Genomic DNA, 22,368 nt, shown 5'->3' with positions numbered 1-22,368 from the left:
TTTTCTAGAGATAGCGTGAAACTGTTTTTAATGTGATCTTATTTGTTCTCACAATAACGCTATGTAGTAGGTACTATTATTATCCTATTCTAAATAGGAGGAAACTAAAGTTTTCAAAATTAACTTAATCCTTTTGGGTTGCTATAACAAAACCCTATCGACTGGGTAGCTTATAAACCATAAAAATGTGTTTCTCACAGTTCTGCAGGCTGGGAAGTCCAAGATCAGGGTGCCAGCAGATTTAGTGTTAGTGACAGCCTGCCTCCTTGTTCATAGATGGCCGTCTTTTTGCTGCATCTTTAGGTCTTTACATGGTGGAGGGGAGGAAGGAGCCCCCTTGGGGTCTCTTTTATAAGGGCACTAATCTCATTCATGAGTGTTCTGTTCTCATGACCTAATCACCTCCCAGAGGACCAACCTCCTAAACCCATCACGTTGGGGTAATAGGTTGCAACATATGAATTTTGAGGGGGGGGGCGGGGGAGGGATATGAACACTTAGTCCATTTCGAACGTTAGGTAAGTTGTCTAGTGGCAGAACCGGGATTTAAACTCAGACGTGTTTAAGTTAAAGGCTCTTAATCAATTACATTGATGCTTCAGTTTCAAAAACTGTGAGAATGTTATAAATTCCTCATGTTTATTTTTCTTTGCCCTTGTCCTTGTCCCCATGTGGGTAGCAGTAAAATCCCTAAAACGTAATGGGCCCATATGCTTTTCTTTGGGGACCGCAAGGAAAACAACAGTTGGGCAGAGTGTATCCGATTTCACAGTAGCTTGGGGATGGAGGCCGTAGTGGCAGCTACTGAGAGGTGGAGTCCATTGGACTCTGCTACAAAAATGAAGGGAAAGCCTGAGGAATGTGGCAAGTAACTTGCACTGAGCGATGAAAAGTCCTTTGGAATCCTCTTCACTGGTTTCCTCTTTCTCGGCTCCCACCCCACACCCCTCCCCCAATCTCTGCAAGGAAAATGGACTGAAGCACAAGTTCAGCCTTGTGTTTCATACTCAGACTTTTCTTTAGAGGGGAGGAGGAGGAGGGGTAAAGTCTAAGCTTCTTGGCACGAATCATCCCTCTGTATTTGGAAACCTAAACCAATAGTTTTAATCTTTCTTTGGATCATAGACCCATTTGAGTTTGTTGGTGAAAGTTTTGGATTATTTTCCTAGAAAAATACATGCCAGCAGTTTATATACAGTTTTCCAGGAGGCCGTGATCTGCTGAGAACCATCCATGACTCTTAGGCATAGACCCCAAGATATGCAACTTGTCACTATTTAAGACCGCTCATTCCATCTTTTTTTACCAAAAAAAAAAAACAAACAAAAAACAAACCTTGCTTTTACAGCTCTTAATTACAGTGCTTGTTTCTTAAAATGTAAACTACAAATGATTGACTGCTACTTGTATATTGAAACCTGTCCAAGTTACATGATATCAAAGCAACCTATTTGCCATTGTGGTAACACCCACCATCATCCTGAAAAAACATTAACAGTTCCTGGTTCTTCAGTGATTATTGAATATAGGTTTCTTTCAAGGAGAATCTGATCATTATACAATGAGGGATGTGAAAGATGTATGTACAGATGCTGGGTTATTTCAAAGTGGGGCAGTTTAGGGACTTCTGGATTGGATAACTCAAGTTTAGTTTTTGTTGAATTACAAAATGTTTACAAAGAAACGTTTAATGCCCCGGCTACTTTCAGAATCTTGTTCGAGGAACTGAAGTAATGTGATCTGCAGAAAAGGTTCTGGGACTTGATTTCAAATACAATCACTGCGTATTCAGTCAGAATCAAAAGTTTGATGGTTTGTTCATTTTGACAATTTAACTTAAGCCTAAAAAGTGTTACTGGTGCTTATAACCACTTCATAGCCATATATATCCCTTGTAAGAATTCATCTCTATAGAGATGTTGCAAACACCCTGGCCTGAATTGCAGGCACAGTACCAGTTTCCTATTTGAAGGCTCCCCCAGCCCCAGCCCCCACCCTTTTGGCTGTATCACTTGAGGCAAAGTTACAGCCTCAAAGTTTTGTTTATTAACTGTGCTTGTGAGTACAAGTATGCTCATAAATTCTACATCCTACAGAAGCAAGTCTGAAGACCAAAGCATTCTAAGGATCTCTGCTTTAACCCTGAAAAAGTTATTCAAAGCTAGAAGAACTATTATTTTCAACTTTATAAAGATACATTGAGATCAGGTAGAAACACAGACCAAAATGTATCTCACAAGCCAAATGAATATAAGTCATGAAAGCTCAAGTATAAAAGTACCTAGAATCTCCTCCTGCTAGTAAGAAGTGACCCCCCCCCCTTTTATAATAATACTGTGCAAGGAAACTGGATGCTGCCTTTTTAGAAGCTAGAATTAATTTACATTAAATAATCAACCCAGCCTTCTACTTCCTACGGTAAGTACCTAGACATTCTAGGTACATAATTGCAAACATTCTTTTAAATGCATAACTAAGCTTGTTAAGAGAGTAAGGGAAATCCACTTAAGAAATGAAGAGGAAAGTAAATACTGGGAACTGTTTAAGCTCATGATACAGCTATGTTGGAGAGGTTGTCCAGAGACTGGGGATGGGGGAGGGGTGGGGGGCACTCTCCTGACATTAGGCTCAATATAGGCGGGGCATTGCTACTGAGTCACACATGTAAAATGGTTCCTTTTCTAGGGTTACTCTGTTAGCGAATGGGAAAATGAGAAAAATTCCAACTGCCTTTCTAGAGAGAAAGCCAAGAATTTGGGCTGTCTTGTTTTGGAATTAGGTATAAACTAAAAAAATTCTAGTTTCAGGCTTTGTAACCATGAACTGGTTGGTCCATGGTGTGGAGTTTTAAAGCCATTTTTAATTTTTAGTTGAAATGTGGTTGACCTACAATATTATATTAGCTTCAGACATACAACAGTGATTCAACTATTACATACATTATGAAATGCTCACCACAATAGGTGTAGTTACCATCTGTTTCATACAGTGTTATTACAGTATTATTGACTATATTCCCTATACTGTACTTTTCATCTCCGAACTTATTTATTTCATAACTGGAAGTTCAGATCTCTCAATCCCCTTCACCTATTTTGCCCACCCCCCTACTCCCTCGACTCTGGCAACCACCAGTTTCTTTGTATTTTTGAGGCTGTTTGTTTTGTTTTTTAGATTCCAGATACAAGTGAAATCATACAGTGTTTGTCTTTCTCGGACTAACTTATTTCACTTAGCATAATACCCTCTAGGTCCGTCCATGTTGTCATGAAGGGCATGATTTCACTCTTCTTTATGGCTGAGTAATATTACATTTTGTGTGTGTGTGTGTGTGTATACACACGTGTATATACATGTGTGTATATATATACACACACACATATATATACATATCACATTTTCTTTATCTGTGCATCAGTCGATGGACCCTTAGGTTGCTTTTGTATTTTGGCTATTAGAAATAACGCTGCCATAAAATAAGGGGTGTATATATCTTTTCAAATTAGTGTTTTTATTTTCTTCAGGTAAATACCCAGAAGTAGAATTACTGGATCATGTGGTAGTTCCATTTAAAAATTTTTAAGAAACTTCTACACTTTTCCACAGTGGCTGCATCAATTTACATTCCCATCAACAGTGCACAAGTGTTCCCTTTTCTGCACGTCCTGGCCAACACTTACTTGTTTTTTGTCTTTTTGATGATAGTCATTCTGACAGGTGTTACATGAAATCTCATTGTGGTTTTGATTTTCATTCCCCTGATTATTAGTCATGTTGAGCATCTTTTCATGTGTCCGTTGGCCATCTGTATATCTTCTTGGATAAAATGCCTGCATAAGTCGTCTGTCCATTTTTTAATTAGATTGTTTTTGGTGGTATTAATTTGTATGAGCTCTTTAAATATTTTGGATATTGACCCCTTATCAGATGTATCATTTTCTCCCCTTCAGTAGGTTCCCTTTTCATTTAGTTCCTTGCTGTGCAGAAAGTTTTTAGTGTGATACAGTTTTACTTGTTTATTTTTGTTTTTGTTTCCCTTGCTTAAGGAAATACATCCAGAAAAATAGTACTAAGACCTGTGTTTTCTTTTAGGAGTTTATGGTTTCAGTTGTTACACTTGGGTCTTTAATCCACTTTGAGTTAATTTTTGTGTATGGTGTAAGAAGGTGGTCCAGTTTCATTCTTTTCCATGTGGCTGTCTTGTTTTCCCAACACTATTTATTTATTTGAAAAAGTAATTATTATCCTTTCCGCATAGGATAGTATATTCTTGCCTCCTTTGTCATAGATTAGTTGACCATGTACACATAGGTTTATTTCTGGGCTCCCTATTTTGTTCCATTGATCTCTGTGTCCATTTTTGTGCAGTATCATACTGTTTTGATGACGATAGCTTGGTAGTATAGTCTGAAACCTGGGATTGTGATACCTCCAGCTTAGTTCTTCTTTTCCAAGCAAGATTGCTTTGGCTATTCTGGATCTTCTGTGATTCCATACAAACTTTAGGATTATTTGTTCGAGTTCTATGAAAAATACTATGGCATTGAATTGATAGGGATTGCATTGAATCTGTAGATTGCTTTGGGTCATATGGATATTTTAACAATATTAATTCTTCCAATCCATGAGCATGGGATATCTTTCCATTCATTTGTATCTTCTTCAGTTTCTTTCATCAGTGTCTTATAGTTTTCAGAGTACAGGTCTTTTACCTCCTTGGTTAAATTTATTTCTAGGTGTTTTCCTCTTATTGTTGTGATTGTAAATGAGATTGTTTTCTCCATTTTTTTTCTGACAGTTTGTTATTACTGTGTAAAAACACAACAGATTTCAGAGTATATAATTTTGTGCCTTGCAACTTTACTGAATTCATTTAATAGTTTTTTGCTTTTGTTTTTGTTTTTTTGGTGGAGCCTTTAAGATTTTCTATATATCGTATCATGTTTTACCTCTCTCTTACCAACTTGGGTGGCTTAAAATTTTTTTTTTCAATGTTTGTTTATTTTTGAGGGAGAGAGTGCACAAGCAGGGTTGGGGCAGAGAGAGAGGGAGACAGAGGATCCCACATGGGCTCTGCACTGACAGCAGAGAACCCGATGTGGGGCTAAAACTCCCAAACCACAAGATCATGACCTGAGCTGAAATTGGATGCCTGACCAACTGAGCCACCCAGGTGCCGCCTCCCCCCCTTCTTTTGTCTGATTGCTGTGGCTAGGACCTCCAGTACTATGTTGAATAAACGTGGCAAGCGTGGGCATCCTTGTCTTATTCCTGATCTTAGAGGGAAAGCTTTCAGCTTTTTACCTTTGAGTATGATGTTAGCTGTGGGTTTTGTCGTATATGGCCTTTTTTATTTTGAGTTAAGTTCTCTCTCTATCCACTTTATTGAGAGTTTTTATGATGAATGCATGTTGAATTTTGTCAGATGCTTTTTCTGCATCCTGTTGAGATGATCATATGATTTTTACCCTTCGTTTTGTTAAAGTGGTGTATCATGTTGATTTGAGGATGTTGAACCACCCTTTGATCCCTAAAATAAGTCCATTTGATTATGGTGAATAATCTCATTAATATCTTGTTGCATTTGGTTTGCTGATATTTTGTTTGAAGATTTTTGCATCTATAGTCATCAAGAATATTGGTCTTTAATTTTTTTTTTTTGTAGTGTCTTTATTTTGGTATCAGGATAATGTCCCTGTAGAATGAATTTGGAAGCGTTCCTCTGTCTTCAATTTTGTGAAACATTTTGAGAAGGCTAGGTTAACTAGCCTAGTTAACTACGTTAACTCTTGTTTAAATGTTTGCTGGAATTCACCATGAAGCTGCTATTGTTATTGTTATTGTTACTGATTCAGTTTTGTTACTAGTAATTTATCTCTACAGATTTTCTATTTCTTCCTAATTCAGTCTTGGAAGATTGTATGTTTCTAGGGGTTTATCCATTTTATCAAGGTTGTCCAATTTGTTGGTGCATAATTTTTTGTAGTAGTCTCTCATAATTCTTAATATTATATTACTTATGTTTATATTTATATATAATTAATATTCTGAATAATAAATAATTTTGTGTTTCTGTGATATTGGTTGTAACTTCTTTCATTCTGACTTTGAGTCCTTTTTTTTTTTTTTTTTTTGATGAGTCTGACTAAAGTTTTGTCAATTTTGTTTATCTTTTCAAAGAACCAGCTTAGCTTCATCAATCTTATCTATGTTCTCTTAATTTCTATTTCATTTATTTACACTCTGATTTTTAGTATTTCCTTCTTTCTGCTGGCTTTGGGCTTTGTTCTTTTTTCCTAGTTCTTTTAAGTATAAGGTTAAAGTGTTCATTTGGACTTTTTCTTGGTTCTTAAGGTAGTTCTGGATCATTATAAACATCCTTATTAGAAGTGCTTTTGCTCTGTGGCAAAGATTTTGAACCATTGTATTTCCGTTTTCATTTGTTTCCAGGTGTGTGTGTGTGTGTGTGTGTGTGTGTGTGTGTATGTGTATACACACATTATTTTTTACTCTTTGGCGTCTCCGTTGACTGGTTGTTTAGCCTCCACTTTGTATTTTTTTCAGTGTTTTCTTGTAATGGATTTCTAATTTCATAGCATTATGGTCAAAAAAGATGCTTGTTATGATTTTAGTCTCCTTGAACTTCTTGAGACTAGTTTTGTGGCTTAACGTGCGATGTGTTTTGGAGAATTTTTCACATGCACTTGAAAATATATTCTGTATATATCTGTTAAGTCCATGTGGTTGAATGTATCATTCAGAGCCGTTATGGATTTTCTGTCTCAGAGATCTATCCATTGATATAATTGGGGTATTAAAGTCCCACAGTGTTTTATTATTGTCAGTTTCTCCCTTTATATCTCAGTATTTCCTTTATAAATTTAGGTGCTCCTGTCTTAGGTACATAGATATTTACAGTTGTTATATCCTCTTGTTGGATTGATCCCTTTATCGTTATGTGATGTTTTTGTCTCATTACACTCTTTAAAAACGAATTTATTTTAACATTTATTGACTTTTGAGAGACAGATTGTGACTGGGGGAGGGGCAGAGAGAGAGGGAGACACAGAATCTGAAGCAGGCTCCAGGCTCTGAGCTGCCTGCACAGAGCCCGATGTGGGCTCAAACCCACAAACTGTGAAATCATGATCTGAGCCAAAGTCGGGTGCTTAACTGAGCCACCCAGGCGCCCCTGTCTCATTGTTTTAAAGTCTCTTTGTTTTTTTAAAAATTTTTTTTTCAACGTTTATTTATTTTTGGGAGAGAGACAGAGCATGAACGGGGGAGGGGCAGAGAGAGAGAGGGAGACACAGAATCGGAAACAGGCTCCAGGCTCTGAGCCATCAGCCCAGAGCCCGGCGCGGGGCTCGAACTCACGGACCGCGAGATCGTGACCTGGCTGAAGTCGGATGCTTAACCAACTGCGCCACCCAGGCGCCCCAAGTCTCTTTGTTTTAAAGTCTATTCTGTCTGATATGGGAATTGTTACCCCAGCTTTTTTTTTTTTTTAAAGGAGGCTTGACACACAGTGTGGGGCTTGATGCAGGGCTTGAACTCATCACCCTGAGATCAATACATGAGCTGAGGTTAAGAGTCATGCTCTTAACCAACTGAGCCACCCAGGGACCCCTTAATGACCATTACTTTGAACCATTCGTTAGGTAGATTCCTTTTCTCTGTTTCTTTCAGTTCTTTCCCTCAAGTTTTATCTTGTTCCTTTGTTTGGAGCATGTTCCTTCGTCTCCTTATTTTGTGTCTCTTGTTTGTTTCTATGTATTCGGTAGATCAGCTACGTCTCCTGGTGTTGAAGGCAGTGGCCTTATATAGAAGGCATCCTGTGGGTCCAGGAGCACAATACCCTTTGGTCACTAGTAGCAGGCACTTGTGGGATGTCCCCGTGTGGACAGCATGTGCCCCCTTTGTGACTGGGCTGTGGCTGCGGTAGGCACGCTGGTGGGCAGGGTTAGCTCCCAGCGAGGCTGGCTGAGAGTCCTGGCTGCAACTGCTTTGGGCACGCTGGTATGCATGACTAGCCCCCCTTTCTCCAGGACAGGAATTGTTTTGGAGGGTGCTGTGCCCACTGAGGCTGCTCACCTGGTTTGTCGGAGCAGGAGCTGCTTTGGAGGGGCACCTGCTAGGGTGGGCAGATCCGGTGGGCTGGGTTCACAGGGAGCACCAGTGCAGGGCAAGCAGCGCGAGCAAGGTAGATGGAGACTGGCAGAACTGACTCACTCCCGTGTCTGGCCAGCTGGCTGGTGGAAGGCAAGAGAAAGGGCTCCCGCCAACACTGCTGTTCTGCAGAAGGTTCGTAGAGATTCCTGCTTCTCCAGCACATGCTATAAAATAAGTCAATTAATTTCCTTCATGTATAACCCAGGTGATTTTCAAACCGCTGCCTCTGGGCTGGGTCTCAGACTAAGCAATATGGTGCATTGGCCCTTGAAAGAGCGCACTCTTGGTTTCCCGTAGCCCTCTGGCTCCCCTGTGGTTGAGTCCTGATTTTCAGAGCTCCCACAGTTAAGCACTGCTGACTTTCAAACCAGGCTTTATGGAGGCTTGTCTTTATGGGGCTGATTTCCCTCTCTTCTGAGAGAGCGTCTTCATGCTTGTAATATCCCTCCTGGTGGGTCATGGGTCTGGGGATTTCGTTTCCAATTGTATCTCTTTCCCCTATCCTTCTCCATGTGGCTTCCCCTTTAACTGTTGGTCTGTGGAAGATGTATTTTGCCAGTCTTTAGATGATGTTCACAGTGAGTTGCGTCTTCTGTAGTTCTAGTGTTGATGGATCTGTGAGAGGTGAGCTCAGGATCTCTTCCTCCACCATTTTCCCAACATCTTTCCTGTGGTTGGAGTTTTTGCCCACAAAGCCCAGGAATCCCAAATTGTGAAAGTAGCGAAGCGGCTGGCGATTTGGCAAACTCACCCATGAGAAGCAAATAAAAAGGCTTTCTGAAAAGATATACCATCAACCTAGGACTTAATATGACACCCCTTGGAAGATTTACTAACAACCCCAGATTACAGAACATTTGAGAATACAGTCTACCCTCAGCTACAGTCTGCAGGCATCGCAAATAGCAAGATTAAAAGTTAAGCACTCTATGTAATACAACAATTTTATAAAATAAGTATGCTTAAATGATATCAGCTATAAAGAAGGCTTTAAGCATAAGAAGAACATGAGGTGCTAGGAAAAAAAGAACAGAGATTTATAAAAAGAGTCATATTTGAACTATACAAATAAGATGCAGAGTTATTTTAAAAAAAACACTCAAAACACTCTGTGAGGGGCACCTGGGTGGCTGTCAGTTAAGCATCTGACTTCGGTTCAGGTCATGTTCTCACGGCTTGTGAGTTCGAGCCCTGCGTTGGACTCTGCACTAACAGCTCAGAGCCTGGAGCCTGCTTCAGATTCTGCGTCACCCTTTCTCTGCCATTTCCCCCACTTGTGTGTCTCCTCTCTCTGTCTCAAAAATAAATACTTAAAAAAAAAACGCTCTGTGAATAAGTTCTTTAGAGATTAGACAGTTTAAGAGAGCAAAGTGATTGGAAGATAGATTTCAAGAAAATTCCCAGAATGCTGGGAGACGGTTAAGATATCCCAACTTCGTTTTTCACGGAATATGTGTAGCTGGCAAACTTAACCCAAAAGCCTTGTGGCAGAATAAAGGGCTAAGAAGTTTTTCCTTACTGTAAATGTCAAGAGTGTAGATAAAAGTATAACAACAATATTGGCTCAGAGAAACAAATTAAGAATACAGAATAGAGAGCCCAGCTACAGATAACTCGTGTACGGGAGTTTGATAAGTAATATTACAGATCAGTGGGAAGAGATTAAATGGTGCTATCCTTTTGGACATAGATTAACTTAGAGCTCTTTCACTATACGAAGTCAAACTGTAAAACTTTAAAGAAGTCACAGCAGAATCTCTTTATTAGGACAGGGAATATTTTCTTTAAGAAACAAAATGCGCAACCATATAGAAAAAGCTGGATGTCTTTGGCTATGTTAAAGTAACTTCTATGTGCCCAGGGCTGCCGTATTTTTTAAGGTAGGGTGGACAATTGACAAGTAGTCGAAAAAAATGTAATAGTTTAGGTACAACAGAAGTTGATTTCCTGCTCAGCGATCATTTAGAGGGATACGTCAGATTGAGGTGTCGCTGTCCTCTGTAAGGTCTTTTGGGGACCCAGATGCTTCCATCTGGTGGCTTTGCTGTCATTTAAGGCCTTGTCATAGTCTGCAGGCAGCTGGGGGAGGGGGAGAGTATGGAGGAAGCATCCCAATTTCTTAAAAGCCTCAGCCTGGAAGTGGCACTTAGAACTTCCCTGTCGTGCTTGACAGCTGAGCTGTAGGGGGAGGGGTGGAGGGTGGACATGACAGGAAATGTGGCTTCACTGGGCAGTGGCTGTCTAGCTACAGTTCTTCAATGGCTGTGAAAGAGGACAGTTTATGTTGGGAGCAGCTGTCTCTGCCTCTGAAACTATTGTGAAAACAGAACTCGGAAATTGGAGAAGATAGACATTAAAGCCATAGGGAGATTCCATTTCCTATCCATTTGATTAGCAAGATGTCTGGTAACACCAAGTGTTGGCAAGGGTCTGGGCACTCAGGAAACACTTGACGACTGTTAGGCATCTCCCACAGTGCAGGGAGGCGTGGTGTGAAAGCGCATTCAATAACAAAGAGCAGAAACAACCACCGTGTTCCCAGTTTAAAAAAAAAAAAAAAGATAGGGAAACTACTGTTTTTTTTTGTTTTTGTTTTTAATGTTTAGTTTTGAGAGAGAGAAAGAGCACAAGCAGGGGAGGGGCAGAGACAGAGGGAGACAGAATACAAAGCAGGTTCCAGACTTTGAGCTGTCAGCACAGAGCCCGTTGTGGGGCTCGAACTCATGAACTGTGAGATCATGACCTGAGCCGAAGTCGGATGCTTAACCAACTACGCCACCCGGATGTCCCATGTAAACTACTGTTAATTAGTATGACAGAATATCATCGAGCTGTTAAAATGGATGAACGACATATACATGTATCAAGCTAGATATCTCAATGTCGTATCGAATGAAAAATCCAGTTGTTGAGGAAACAGTGCCATTTATGTACAAAAATAGCTTTGATGAGCGCTGGCTGTATACGGAAGTGATGAATCACTAAATTCTCCTGAAACCAGTGTTACACTATATGTTAACTAGAATTTAAGTAAAAATTTAAAAAAAAGAGCTTATGATGTTTATCAATGTATATATGTTTAAAAAGATGAAAATGCATATGGGAATATATCTGCCAGTGTCAACATAATGTTTCGTTTTCTTGACAGAGAGGAAAGAGGAGGGGACAGAAGGACGGGTCCGTAGCCTTATCTCTTATGAATTACTTTAAAAGCTATTTGAAGCAAATATGCCAGGCTAATAGCGCTTGAATTTTGATGCTGGGTATGCAGTGAAATATATTTGCTTTATTTTCAAAAAACGTTTAACGTGTTTAAAATGGAACATTAATAATGAAAACATTTCAAACATTTTAGAAGTTAAAGAATGGGAAGGTGTGGTGTATATATACAACGGCATATCAGCCAGTCCTAAAAATAATGAAATCTTGCCACTTGCAATGACTTGGATGGAGCTAGAGAGTTAGTAGGCTAAGTGAAAGAAGTCAGTCAGAGAAAGACAAAAACCCCATGATTTCACTCATATGTGGAATTTAAGAAACAAAACAAATGATCTCAGCTGCCCAGCTAATGGGTAGTGAATGAAACAGGGGCAAATACTATTCTCACTTGCTTGAACAGGTCAACTGAAGTTTTCCCTTTCTGTGGTCTGTGTCCTCATCTTTCCCAGGCTATTACCTTTCTAAATAGACAAGTTTAAGTGACGTACACTCTTGCCATATATTTTTTTTCCCATACGGAGTATCTTTCTCCTAGAATGGGTGCTTGCCTTAGTCAATGTTTTGTGAATGAACGAAACTCCAGTTAGGGTAGTTTGCCTTTTCTTTCATTTTCTTATAATTTGTGCGATGAAGTGTTATGACTGAAGGGTTACGAAGGGCTGGATTACAGAAAGAAGGAATGAACGAAGATGAAAACAGAAAAATACTAGAAAACAAAAACAGTAAAGCTAATCTAAAAGGTAGTTCTTTGAAAATACAGTGAAATCAATGTTTGTTAACTAACAGAGGGATGAAGGGTAGAAATAGAGAAAGCGTGGATACAGCAACTAAGAAATGGTGCTAAAGAAAATGTGTAATAAAGGAAATTCAAAGACTCGCAAGAGGCTATTTTGCTTCAGTGGATTCAAAGAGAAAATGAATAATATTCTGGGAGATGGTATTTTTTAAAACCAGGAAAAAAAACGAATAATTTTTCTAGGAGATAGTATTTGCCACAACTGACAATAGAAAAGATAGGAAAACCTACATGGAGAAATTGCCAGAAGCCACCCAGAAGAAATAAAGTTGAGGGATAAAGCTACCCTCCAAAATATGTCAGATCCAGCTAGTTTCTCAGGGGAATGCAGTAAAATGTTTCAAGAAGAGATCACTCCAGTAGTATTGAGATTTTTTCAGCCCATATAAAAAGATAGAAGCTTCCATAGTTTAAAAAAAAATGAAGTTAGTAGAATATTGATATCAAGACCTAAGAAAGACAGGGGCGCCTGGGTGGCGCAGTCGGTTAAGCGTCTGACTTCAGCCAGGTCACGATCTCTCGATCCGTGAGTTCGAGCCCCGCGTCGGGCTCTGGGCTGACGGCTCGGAGCCTGGAGCCTGTTTCCGATTCTGTGTCTCCCTCTCTCTCTGCCCCTCCCCCGTTCATGCTCTGTCTCTCTCTGTCCCAAAAATAAATAAACGTTGAAAAAAAAATTAAAAAAAAAAAAGACCTAAGAAAGACAGGACCAATGGGGAAAAAAAAATAACACAGCCTCAGTCAAGAATATTGATGGAGAAAGTCTAAATAAAATATTAGCCAGTGGATTCCACAGCACGTTAAAAGATCAATATATCCTAATCGAGCAAGGTTCACCGTGGGAATGCCAGGATGAGTAGTAGTTTGAAATCTATGAATAGAATTCCCATATTACCTTGTCAACAGGAAAAACAGTATGGTTGTATCTAATGGAAAACATTTTGTGAGGTTGAACATTAAATTTTTTCATATATATATCTTAAAGTTTATTTATTTTCAGAGGGGGGATAGGCGGGGCTGCAGAGAGAAAGGAAGAGAGAGGATCCCACGCAGGCTCTGCACCCAGCACCGAGCCCAACGAGGGGCTCCATCTCACGACCCTGAGATCATGACCCAATCCTATGCTTAACTGACTGAGCTACCCATGTGCCATGAACATTCATTAAAAAAAAATAATAATAATATAACTCTTGCATGGGTATTAATTTCACATGATACTATGGATCTATGGCAGTGGAAAGCCAGAATTCATCGCATATTAAAGACAGGGAACAAAGCATTACCCCTCATCAGTTTTAATAATTTTATTTTTTTGGAGCTATTGGCCAAGAAAATTCGCCAAAAGAGAGAGTAGTGCTATAAAATTGGAAAGAAGGACATACAGTTGAGCACTGTTGCCTCTGTTCTGTTGATGTTTTTCTAGCTTTAAATTTCCTCTTTCCTAATAAAATGGTGTTTTTTGGAGAAAAATTATTATTTTTTAAAAGAGGACCCTTGCCATTAGTAGAATATTTTTATTTATTTATTTTAAACCCTACACAACATAGTTCTGTCACTCCCAGCTCCTCCTGGCTGGCATTGTGTCCCGTGGTGCTTCTAATACTCGGAACTCTCTCTCCTCCGTGTTCTAAATACATGAGGTAGCTGGGTGGGGGGTGGGGTGCGTGCAGTGCTAATTCTGGTTTGGCTGCTTGCTGTTAACATAGAGAATCCAACTACTGAGCGGGTGTTTTCACTGCTTTTTAATATTCATAATAGAAGGCAGGAAATGGATTTTTACAGCTTTGGTTTATTTAATACCATTCGGGTAACCATGATTGGGTTCTTCCGTTTACCTCTACACGTCACTGAGACGTTTCAAACAAATAATTGTGTTGAGATTAGTCAAGATTTATTTTACACATTCACTATTGAAGCTTCGTTTAAAACCATCTCTGTGATACGTGTACAAAAATTATATTATCGGCACCAGATTCTCTTACAAAAATTAAACATTTATTTTCAAGATGTGTGTAAATGAAGGTAATTACAGCTTTCCTATAAGAATTGGTTACATGTAGAAATGGTTTTTATTTTAACTGACTTTTTCTGATATCTGTAATTCTAAGTATAATTACAGAAGACGAACCCTTTCGGCCACGTGCATAATCACTATTTAGTGGAGCATAAATGTCTCCGTTTTAAAACGTCCCTTTTTCTTAATAGCGTATTTTAAATATTTTAGCATGCCGTTTTTTAGGACCTTACTTTTGAATAATTGCCTGTTTTGCTATTGTATGAAACTAACCAGTCTCCCCTTTCGCCAGTCTTTTTTACTCCTGACTTTTCTTTCTGCAACTCCTTCCACTTTTGCTCTCTTCTTGTTGTTCAGAGGACAAAAACGAAGTATGCTTTTATTGCATGGCTGAGTCTGCAAAGGGAAGTGTTTAAGTTAAAATAAATGAGATTTTGTAGGTTTGGCAATACATGACATTTAGTAATTAGATGCTGTGTCTGCGGTTCTGTTTGTCTGTTGGATTCCAGAATGTTAGCACTCAGGGAAATTGACTAAACTGTATCAGAGTGAATTTTTCTGGTGTGTAAAGGTGAATTACAGCATTTAACATAAAGCTGTGCCATATCATTCAATATGAAAGCCACTAGCCTTGTGGGCATTTAAATTTAAATTAATAAAAATTACATAAGATAAAAAATTCAGTTCCTTAAGTAAACTAGCCACAGGACAAGTGCTCACTAGCCACATGTGGCTGGTGACTAACCATGTTGGGCAAGCAGGTACAGAACGTTTTTTTTTAAATTTTAAGTAGGCCCCACGCCCATTGTGGAGGCCAACTCAGGACTTGAACTCACAACCTTGAGCTGAGATCAAGAATCGGATGCTTAACTGACTGAACCATCTAGGCGCCCCCAGAATGTTTTCAATATCACAGAGAGTTCTGTTGAATAACCTTGGGGTGAAGTTTATACGTCTTACCTGTTTATTATATTAGTATTTAAAACTCATTTTTGTTTTTCATTTTCTTCCTGGATATTATAAATACCAATAAAAGTCAATTATTTGGGAAACAACGGACAACTTAGAACTACTTAGAATAATTTTTGCTTTCCTACCAACTTAATTTTTAAAATTCTGTCCTGAAGTGAAACATGTATCAACATAGGGTTACCGGCAGTTAGAAATTCTAGGAGAAAAAAACACAAAAAAGAAACTGTAGGAGAACATTGAAAATTCTTGATAGAATACAAAGTCCCAGGGTGGGCAGGGTGGGGGCAGGTTTTCATATCACTTGGCTGAAGATCTACAGAAGATGATGTGGAGAGAGGGGCTCACAGGTTTTAAAAGACACTCAGAAGCAGCAAAGTAAGTGGAGAAACAATACATTTATTTGGGGCATGTAATTTCAGGCTGTGATTACAGTAGTGTATCAATATAAATTAATCTGGAAAACCGAAGAAATGTTGGAAAGAAAAAATAAGGGGAGGGGTGCCAAGGGACCATCCTGTGGTCATTGGAAACAGCCATTATTATTTGTCACGTATCTGCCCAGCCTCCTCTCTGTCCTGTTCAGCCAGCAGTGAACGAGGTCCGTGAGGAAGGCAGAGGGATGTTAGTCTGAGAGGCAGGCTTCTGGAGCAGTGAAGAGCTCAGATACTAAGCCAGGTGGCCTGACCTTTAAGTCCCAGCTCAGCTGCTTCTCTGTGGAACCACAGCACATTGCTTAACTCCTGTGTATCTGCTCATCTGTAAAATGGGATGCTGTTGCATTGTGCCTCTTACTATTCTTGTGAGGGTTAAGGAATTAAAATACTGAACTCCCTGAAGACTGTATTACTGATAGTACTGATCACTGTTATATAGGGAATACAGACACACGGTAAGTCCCTAGTAACTATGAGCCTCTGTATTTATTATTACAGGGAAACAGACATTTAAACAAGTAGTTGCAATAAAGCTAGGCGAGTCTTCCGAGAAGGGTAGGTTCAGCATTCTACGATAGTATTTGTTGAGGTGACTGAATTTTTGATACCGACTTAAGCAAAATTAATTTAGCTCTGAGGTGGGACGGTTTTGTTTTCGATCATACTGTAATAGTTTCTCACATCAAATCTTGCTCCTTCTATAGCTTGTAGTCTTAATACAATAATTTGTTTATTACCCTACCGTGATTAATATTTAAATGTTCCAGTATTTTAAGCAAAACTGTGGCCCTGATCACTGGTAATATCATAAGTGTCAAAATTCTTTCCCTGATACTTTGCATTGTGGACCAGCTTGCCAAAAAGGTAATAGAATCCTCTCTTAGCAGTAGCATCTGGCTAATCAAAATAAAATCTATCTTCCAGACATTTTACAAGAGAGTTTGGTTAGCTTTCAGTATAATTAAAGAGTATATTACTGGATACCTAAGAGTGTATTACTTGATACCTATTAAAAATGGGAAATTCTGAAGTGCAACTGTTTTTTACATATAGTGAGGGGCAATTTCTTCAAGTGTAAATGAATAAGTAGAGGCTCAAGTAAGTTTTCAAGTATAACATTTTAAGGGCACCTCTGTATGAGCTGAAATCGATCAAACTGAAATCAATCAAATGCTTTGCGTTTGTCAAAGCATCTTTCATCTCTTGATAATACTTGGGTTTTTTCATTTTTTTTTTCTTTCTTTTTTTTTTTTCTTTCTTTTTTTTTTTTTTTTTTTTTTTTTTTTACAGAACGCTGTCTTATAATGCACTAAACTATCTTCTGGCCTTTGTGTATCTTGGGTAATGATGGGAAATGAAGGACCAAATTATTATTTAACAATATAATTTTACTGGTTTTACAGTACAGAAAATTATTTAAGCTTAATAGTTATGAGACGTGTCTCTCTAGCTATGAGAACTCTCTTTGTTTCTTAGAAGTTTGACCCTGGGCGGGGGAGACGTTGACAATTGGGGGGAAAAAAGACTCAAAGGAACAGCGTGCTCAGAAAGGCGTTCCCAGAGTGCTGACCACTGGCCCACACAGTGCCAGCCCCCTCGCTCTTCGTGGTTCTCACAAACCAGCCTGGCAGGAGGTAGCTGCCAGCTTATCACTTTGCTTTAATCATAATTTATGTTTTTAGCAGGAATATAAATTACAACCAATACTTAAGGTATTGAAGCAATATGTTTTAGAAATTACAGATTTTATAAAACTAACAATTATTCGGGGGAAAAACTAAGGTTTAGCTTTTCTGTGAGTCCTATTTGATAACGATTTTTTCCCCCATTTGACCTCATGTTAGAAACACTGGACCAGAGATGAATGATGCCCACATACCTGTCATCTCTAGGTTTATCGAAACATACAGTTTTTGTTTAGAGAGTCGAGCGGATCAGTTTTCTTGGCGGAGATAAAAATCTTACAGCATCTTCCTGTGTGCCAGCAGGTGAACTTCTACTCACTTGCTTTTCTTCCAGATTCATGAAAAACTCCACTACTATGAGAAGCAGAACCCTGTGCCCATCCTCCACGGCGCAGCGGTCTTGGCCGATGATGTAAGTGTGCCTTCCTGAGCTCCCTGGGACATGGCTCCCGCGGGCCTGGCCGGGACAGAGCTCATCCCGGTGCAGACAGACGCGTGTGATCCAATGAGCGAAAACCAGAAGAAGCTGCAAACGTTTCCAAAAGTCCTGTCATCACAGAGCTTATGCTGATATTATGCTGATTTTCATTCACTCTCCTGCTCTAAAAATTTTGCATTGGAGATACCATCTTGTTCTGCCTTGGTAACTACGTAACAGAAATTTTAGGCTCGAACTCTCCGGGGAGAGAGAAGCTGTCAGCTATTAGCGTTCTGAGAAAAGTCACAGGCAGGAGGAATGCTTTGGAGAAATAAAGACAAATGAGATATGTCTATTGCTGACAGTGCTAAAAAAATGACAGATACTCGTATAGGAATGAGGCATATGAAATACATAAAAAGACAGGATTGTTTTTAAAATGGATTATAAAGCATAGTAATGATTTATGGATATTAGACCTTTCCAAATTACCTTCATAACCAAAAAATAAATTTTAGAAGCAGTTGGCATTGATGGAGTAGTTAATTTCCTGTGGCTATAATTTTATTTTCGATCTGGGGGAGGGAGCTAACTTGCTGTTTCTTACTGTTAACTTTCAAACTCGGATGAATTGAGAGCGCACCTGGATAAACTATAAGACACCAAAGCTGCACAAGAAATCGGTTGCGTGTGAAGGCTCGTTTTAGTGATGTCCTGTTAACTTACCTGTTGCCTTTTAAACTTTTTATTTTGTTGTGATAAAACAAGCAGTAGTTCACTTGAGTAAAATATCAGGGCCATAAGTATAATTTAAGAAAACCAACCACCTTCCGAGGTTGATTTTCTTATATATATTTTATCTCCTAATTTAGATAATAAAGCATATGTAATAAATCTCTCAGATGTTTGCCGCCTGGTGAGTCCCCAGCCTCCCTTCCAGGTTTATCCAGAGATTACAAATTATCGGGATGTTTCAGTGTATGTGTTTTATGAGGCGACTCACTCCTGTGCATCGTAGAACCAAAATTTTTGAAGTGAAGGTGTAGATAGAATTCTACAGCTGTGAGCTGTAGTTGCCACTTGAGAAAGTCTTAAAAATCACCTTAAAGACATTGACTCTTGAGGGTTTGGGGAAATATTTGTTGATATCCAATGTGATTGAGGCCCAATCATATTACAGTATTGCTTTTAAAAAAAAATTAGAGACTTATACAGTAAATGTAGCATTTTCTAATTCATCCCAGCAATATATTTAAATTTTAAAAAAGTGACTAAGGCATGCAAAGAGCCTTTTATGCCTTTTTGTAAGTTAGCGATTATTTCTAAGAATTATTTTAACTTGACAAAAATTTTACCTTGGAAAAGTAAAATCACTTTTTGAAATGTAACCAGTGAATTTATCAATTTTATCAGATTTTATTTTTTGTGTATAATTTATATTATGCCCTTCTTTTAGAGAAAAGTCCTTTTCCAGAGATAAGAACAGCTCTTTTTAAAAACCTTGGTGGAAACAAAAAGAAATTTCATGCAATATCTTAACAACGGTTTTTAAATGAAAATATATGTACATATTTTGAATTCTTTACTGAGTATTTCACAATTTTTTTTCTTTTTTTAAATTTCTTTCTTTTAATGTTTATTTAAGGGAGAGAGGGAGAGAGAGAGAATCTCAAGCAGGCTCTGCTCTGTCCGTGCAGAGCCCGGTGCAGGGCTCCAACCTCACAAACCATGAGATCGTGACTTGAGCCGAAATCAGAAGTCAGATACTTAACCAACTGAGCCACCCCAGCACCCCTGTAATTTTTTTTTCTATTTGTTCTTGCTTTTCTTCTTTCGAAAATATATGATCCTTACCATACCTGAAATGGAACAGAATGTTGATAGGAACATCTCTAAGTGAAGAACATGAGACAGGTTCAAGGTTCTAACCCTTTCTTTAGCTAGAATCATCTACGGGCATTCTCGATCATTATAGTAGAATACAGTCAGCATTTTTGGTACCAGAGTACTTGTCAACCCGTTGTAAGTCATTTTATGATTGGCCTGGTTCCCATTTAACGGACTTCTTAGTCTGTGTAGGTAAACATAATAAAAGTTTCAGACCATTTGCTCTATTAGAGACATTCTAGTTCTTTTTCAGTTCAGCTCTAAACAGCAAGCTACTGTGGGTTTTTGGAAACCCTGTGGGTTTCACCACCTCATTCAGAAACTTTTTTTTCATTTTTTTCTTTTTCTTCCTTTCTCTCTCTTTTAAAAAATCGTGTCAAAGCCTGATCCAGTCCTTTTTACAAGTGGTCCTTTGTTTGCATGCAAAAGACCATTCCTTAAGATGAAGTGCTGGGATTTGCCCTCATTGCAATAAATCAGAAGGTGATCTGGCTGATAGGATTTTTTTTAGTTATACTCTCAGCCAAGATCCCGGGCTGGGACCTGGGCTACCAAGGGCCTAAAAAGAGGAGCAGTGATTGATCGTCTGTTTTCTTTCATGCTGACTTTTCCTTAATCACTGGAAAGTGGCAAGATAGATTCTCATTTGTCACACATGGAGCTACACAGTGCTCTTACTAAATGCTCTCTCTGTCCATGTGATCTCCCTTGCAGCTGGCCGAAGAGCTTCAGAACAAGCCATTAAACAGTGAGATCAGAGAGCTGTTGAAACTGCTGTCAAAACCCAATGTGAAGGTGAGGACATGTAATAAATATCTTCCAGAAGAGCCACTTTCTGAGACTTCAGATGAATTTTGTTTCGAGCATCAATTTTCAGTAAATATCTTTTCAAATGGTGCCCAGCATTTTAATAACCTAAATTCCATTAAGGACAAAGAGTTGAGCTTTTGATGATAATGTGACCAACTACAAAATACTTTAATTGGGAAGCTCAGGGTTTAAGTTGGTGAATGTAATGTCACTTCAAGGTCAATTTCTCATTAAATGAAGGTAAGAGTACCGAATACAGAGCCTATTAGTGGTTTTGTTCAGGTTCATTTTACTTGGCTACTTGATGGTATTCCAGTATATTTGACAACAATGTCTATTTTCCTATAGGATCATTTTCGCTTTCCTCTTCCCTCCCTTCCCCGTCTTCCCCATCTCCTCTCTCTCTCCTGATTCATGTTTTAATATATGCTACCATCTTACAGAGCAGAGCAGTCTTCCAGTATAAAATATTAGGAAAATATTGGTAGGCAGATTTCAGTTCTCCCTACCATTTTTTATTTGAAGAATAATTGACATAACAATATTGTATTAGTTTTAGGTGTACAACATCATGTTCTGATATTTATATATATTATAAAATGGTCACTGTAATTAGTCTAGTTACCATCTGTCATGATACAAAATTGCTACATTATCATTGACTGTATTCCCCCTGTGGTCTACGACATTCCTGCATCTTGCTAGTTTATAACTGGAAGATCGTACCTCTGAATCTCCTTTATGTATTTCACCCTTTCCCTGCCATTTTCTTTCCAGCCGTATCAGTTATCTTTCCATCAAGGGTGGTTGGTCAACAGAAGTCATTTAAAAATCTTCCTGTTAATTCGAAGGTCATTAATGCACTAAATCCCATAACGTGTACATTTTGGACTTGATACTCCTGCAATTACATGTGAAGTAATTTTCCATGAGTGAAAATTACGTATGGACAATGTGATTAGAATGACAGTTTCTACTATCTATTGTTTATCTTACGACAGTTTCTATGAAGCATACGTAGGCTGTCAAATGAATATTTCTGCATAGATACCAAAATTGGTTTTTGCCTTCCTTGAAAAATCTCCTGTGGAACTGTGCTATAATGGTCTTAAATTGGTAGCCAAAAAAGATAGTATTAAATAAAAGATGAAGCGAAAACATGCACAAGCCATAATTCCTAATCCCTGTAAGTAAAAGAAATACATGAACATATTGTTAAAAATAAATGGACCCTGATTAGTAATTTGGAGTCATTGACTTGTACTGGTACAGAGGAGATTGAATTTTAGTTCTGAAAGAATAAGGAAATTAAAGACACAGTGTTCAGAAAGGTGAAGAGCTCAGAGTAAGAGATTCATAGGTAGAGAATTTTCTGAAAATGTCTTCATTTGGTCTCAGAGTACACATGAGAATTTAATATTGAACCAGAGAATGGTGAGGTTAGCGATGGAAGGCTTGTTAAACTCCTACTTGAGAGTGTTGTCTTGGTTTGAGTATTAGACATCAAAGAAGAATGTTTCTGACAAAAACCAACAACATGATTTGATATTCAAGAGTGTTTGGAATGGAATAGTTAATAAAATATTATACTGGATGGAAACTGGTATTTGCCTTGAGAGGGAGGTATGATTTTAGATGCTATTCAGCACCATTGGCTACAGCCTTATGATTGGATATTGAAACTTCGTTATGGTGAAAATATTTTAGATGAAGACTTTTAAAACTTTTTGTAATTATATAGCCATGTGGTAAAAGAATGGGTGGGAAGTCAGATTGAAAGGTGTATTTTCGGGAAGTTATGTGTAGGAAGTGGGTAAGATTGCAGACACATGACGTCACGATTGACAATGACAATTTCTAGTTAGCCAGTCTTGGAAAAAAAATCTTCCGTCCCATTTTGACCTAACATTTAACACTGATTTCTTTGAAATCATTTATATTAACTACCATCAATTTGAATTTCA

General features: G+C 38.4%; 1 protein-coding gene across 3 annotated transcripts in view; it reads left to right on the top strand.

Moving 5' to 3' along the window:
* The window catches only part of MPP7 (MAGUK p55 scaffold protein 7), a 291,409-nt gene that overhangs the window by 153,302 nt on the left and 115,739 nt on the right, over positions 1-22,368 (top strand). For all 3 annotated transcript variants that reach the window (XM_019834123.2, XM_019834129.2, XM_006933337.4), the window contains exons 4-5: positions 17,624-17,701; positions 20,309-20,389. In XM_019834123.2, coding sequence (XP_019689682.2) covers positions 17,624-17,701; positions 20,309-20,389 — 159 coding nt within the window. The remainder of the gene's footprint in view (positions 1-17,623; positions 17,702-20,308; positions 20,390-22,368) is intronic.

The sequence above is a fragment of the Felis catus genome, chromosome B4 (genome assembly GCF_018350175.1).
Source record: "Felis catus isolate Fca126 chromosome B4, F.catus_Fca126_mat1.0, whole genome shotgun sequence".
In the NCBI taxonomy this organism is placed as follows: Eukaryota; Metazoa; Chordata; class Mammalia; order Carnivora; family Felidae; genus Felis; species Felis catus.
Note: the sequence above shows the minus strand (reverse complement) of the source record. Positions and strands in the feature narration are given on the sequence as shown.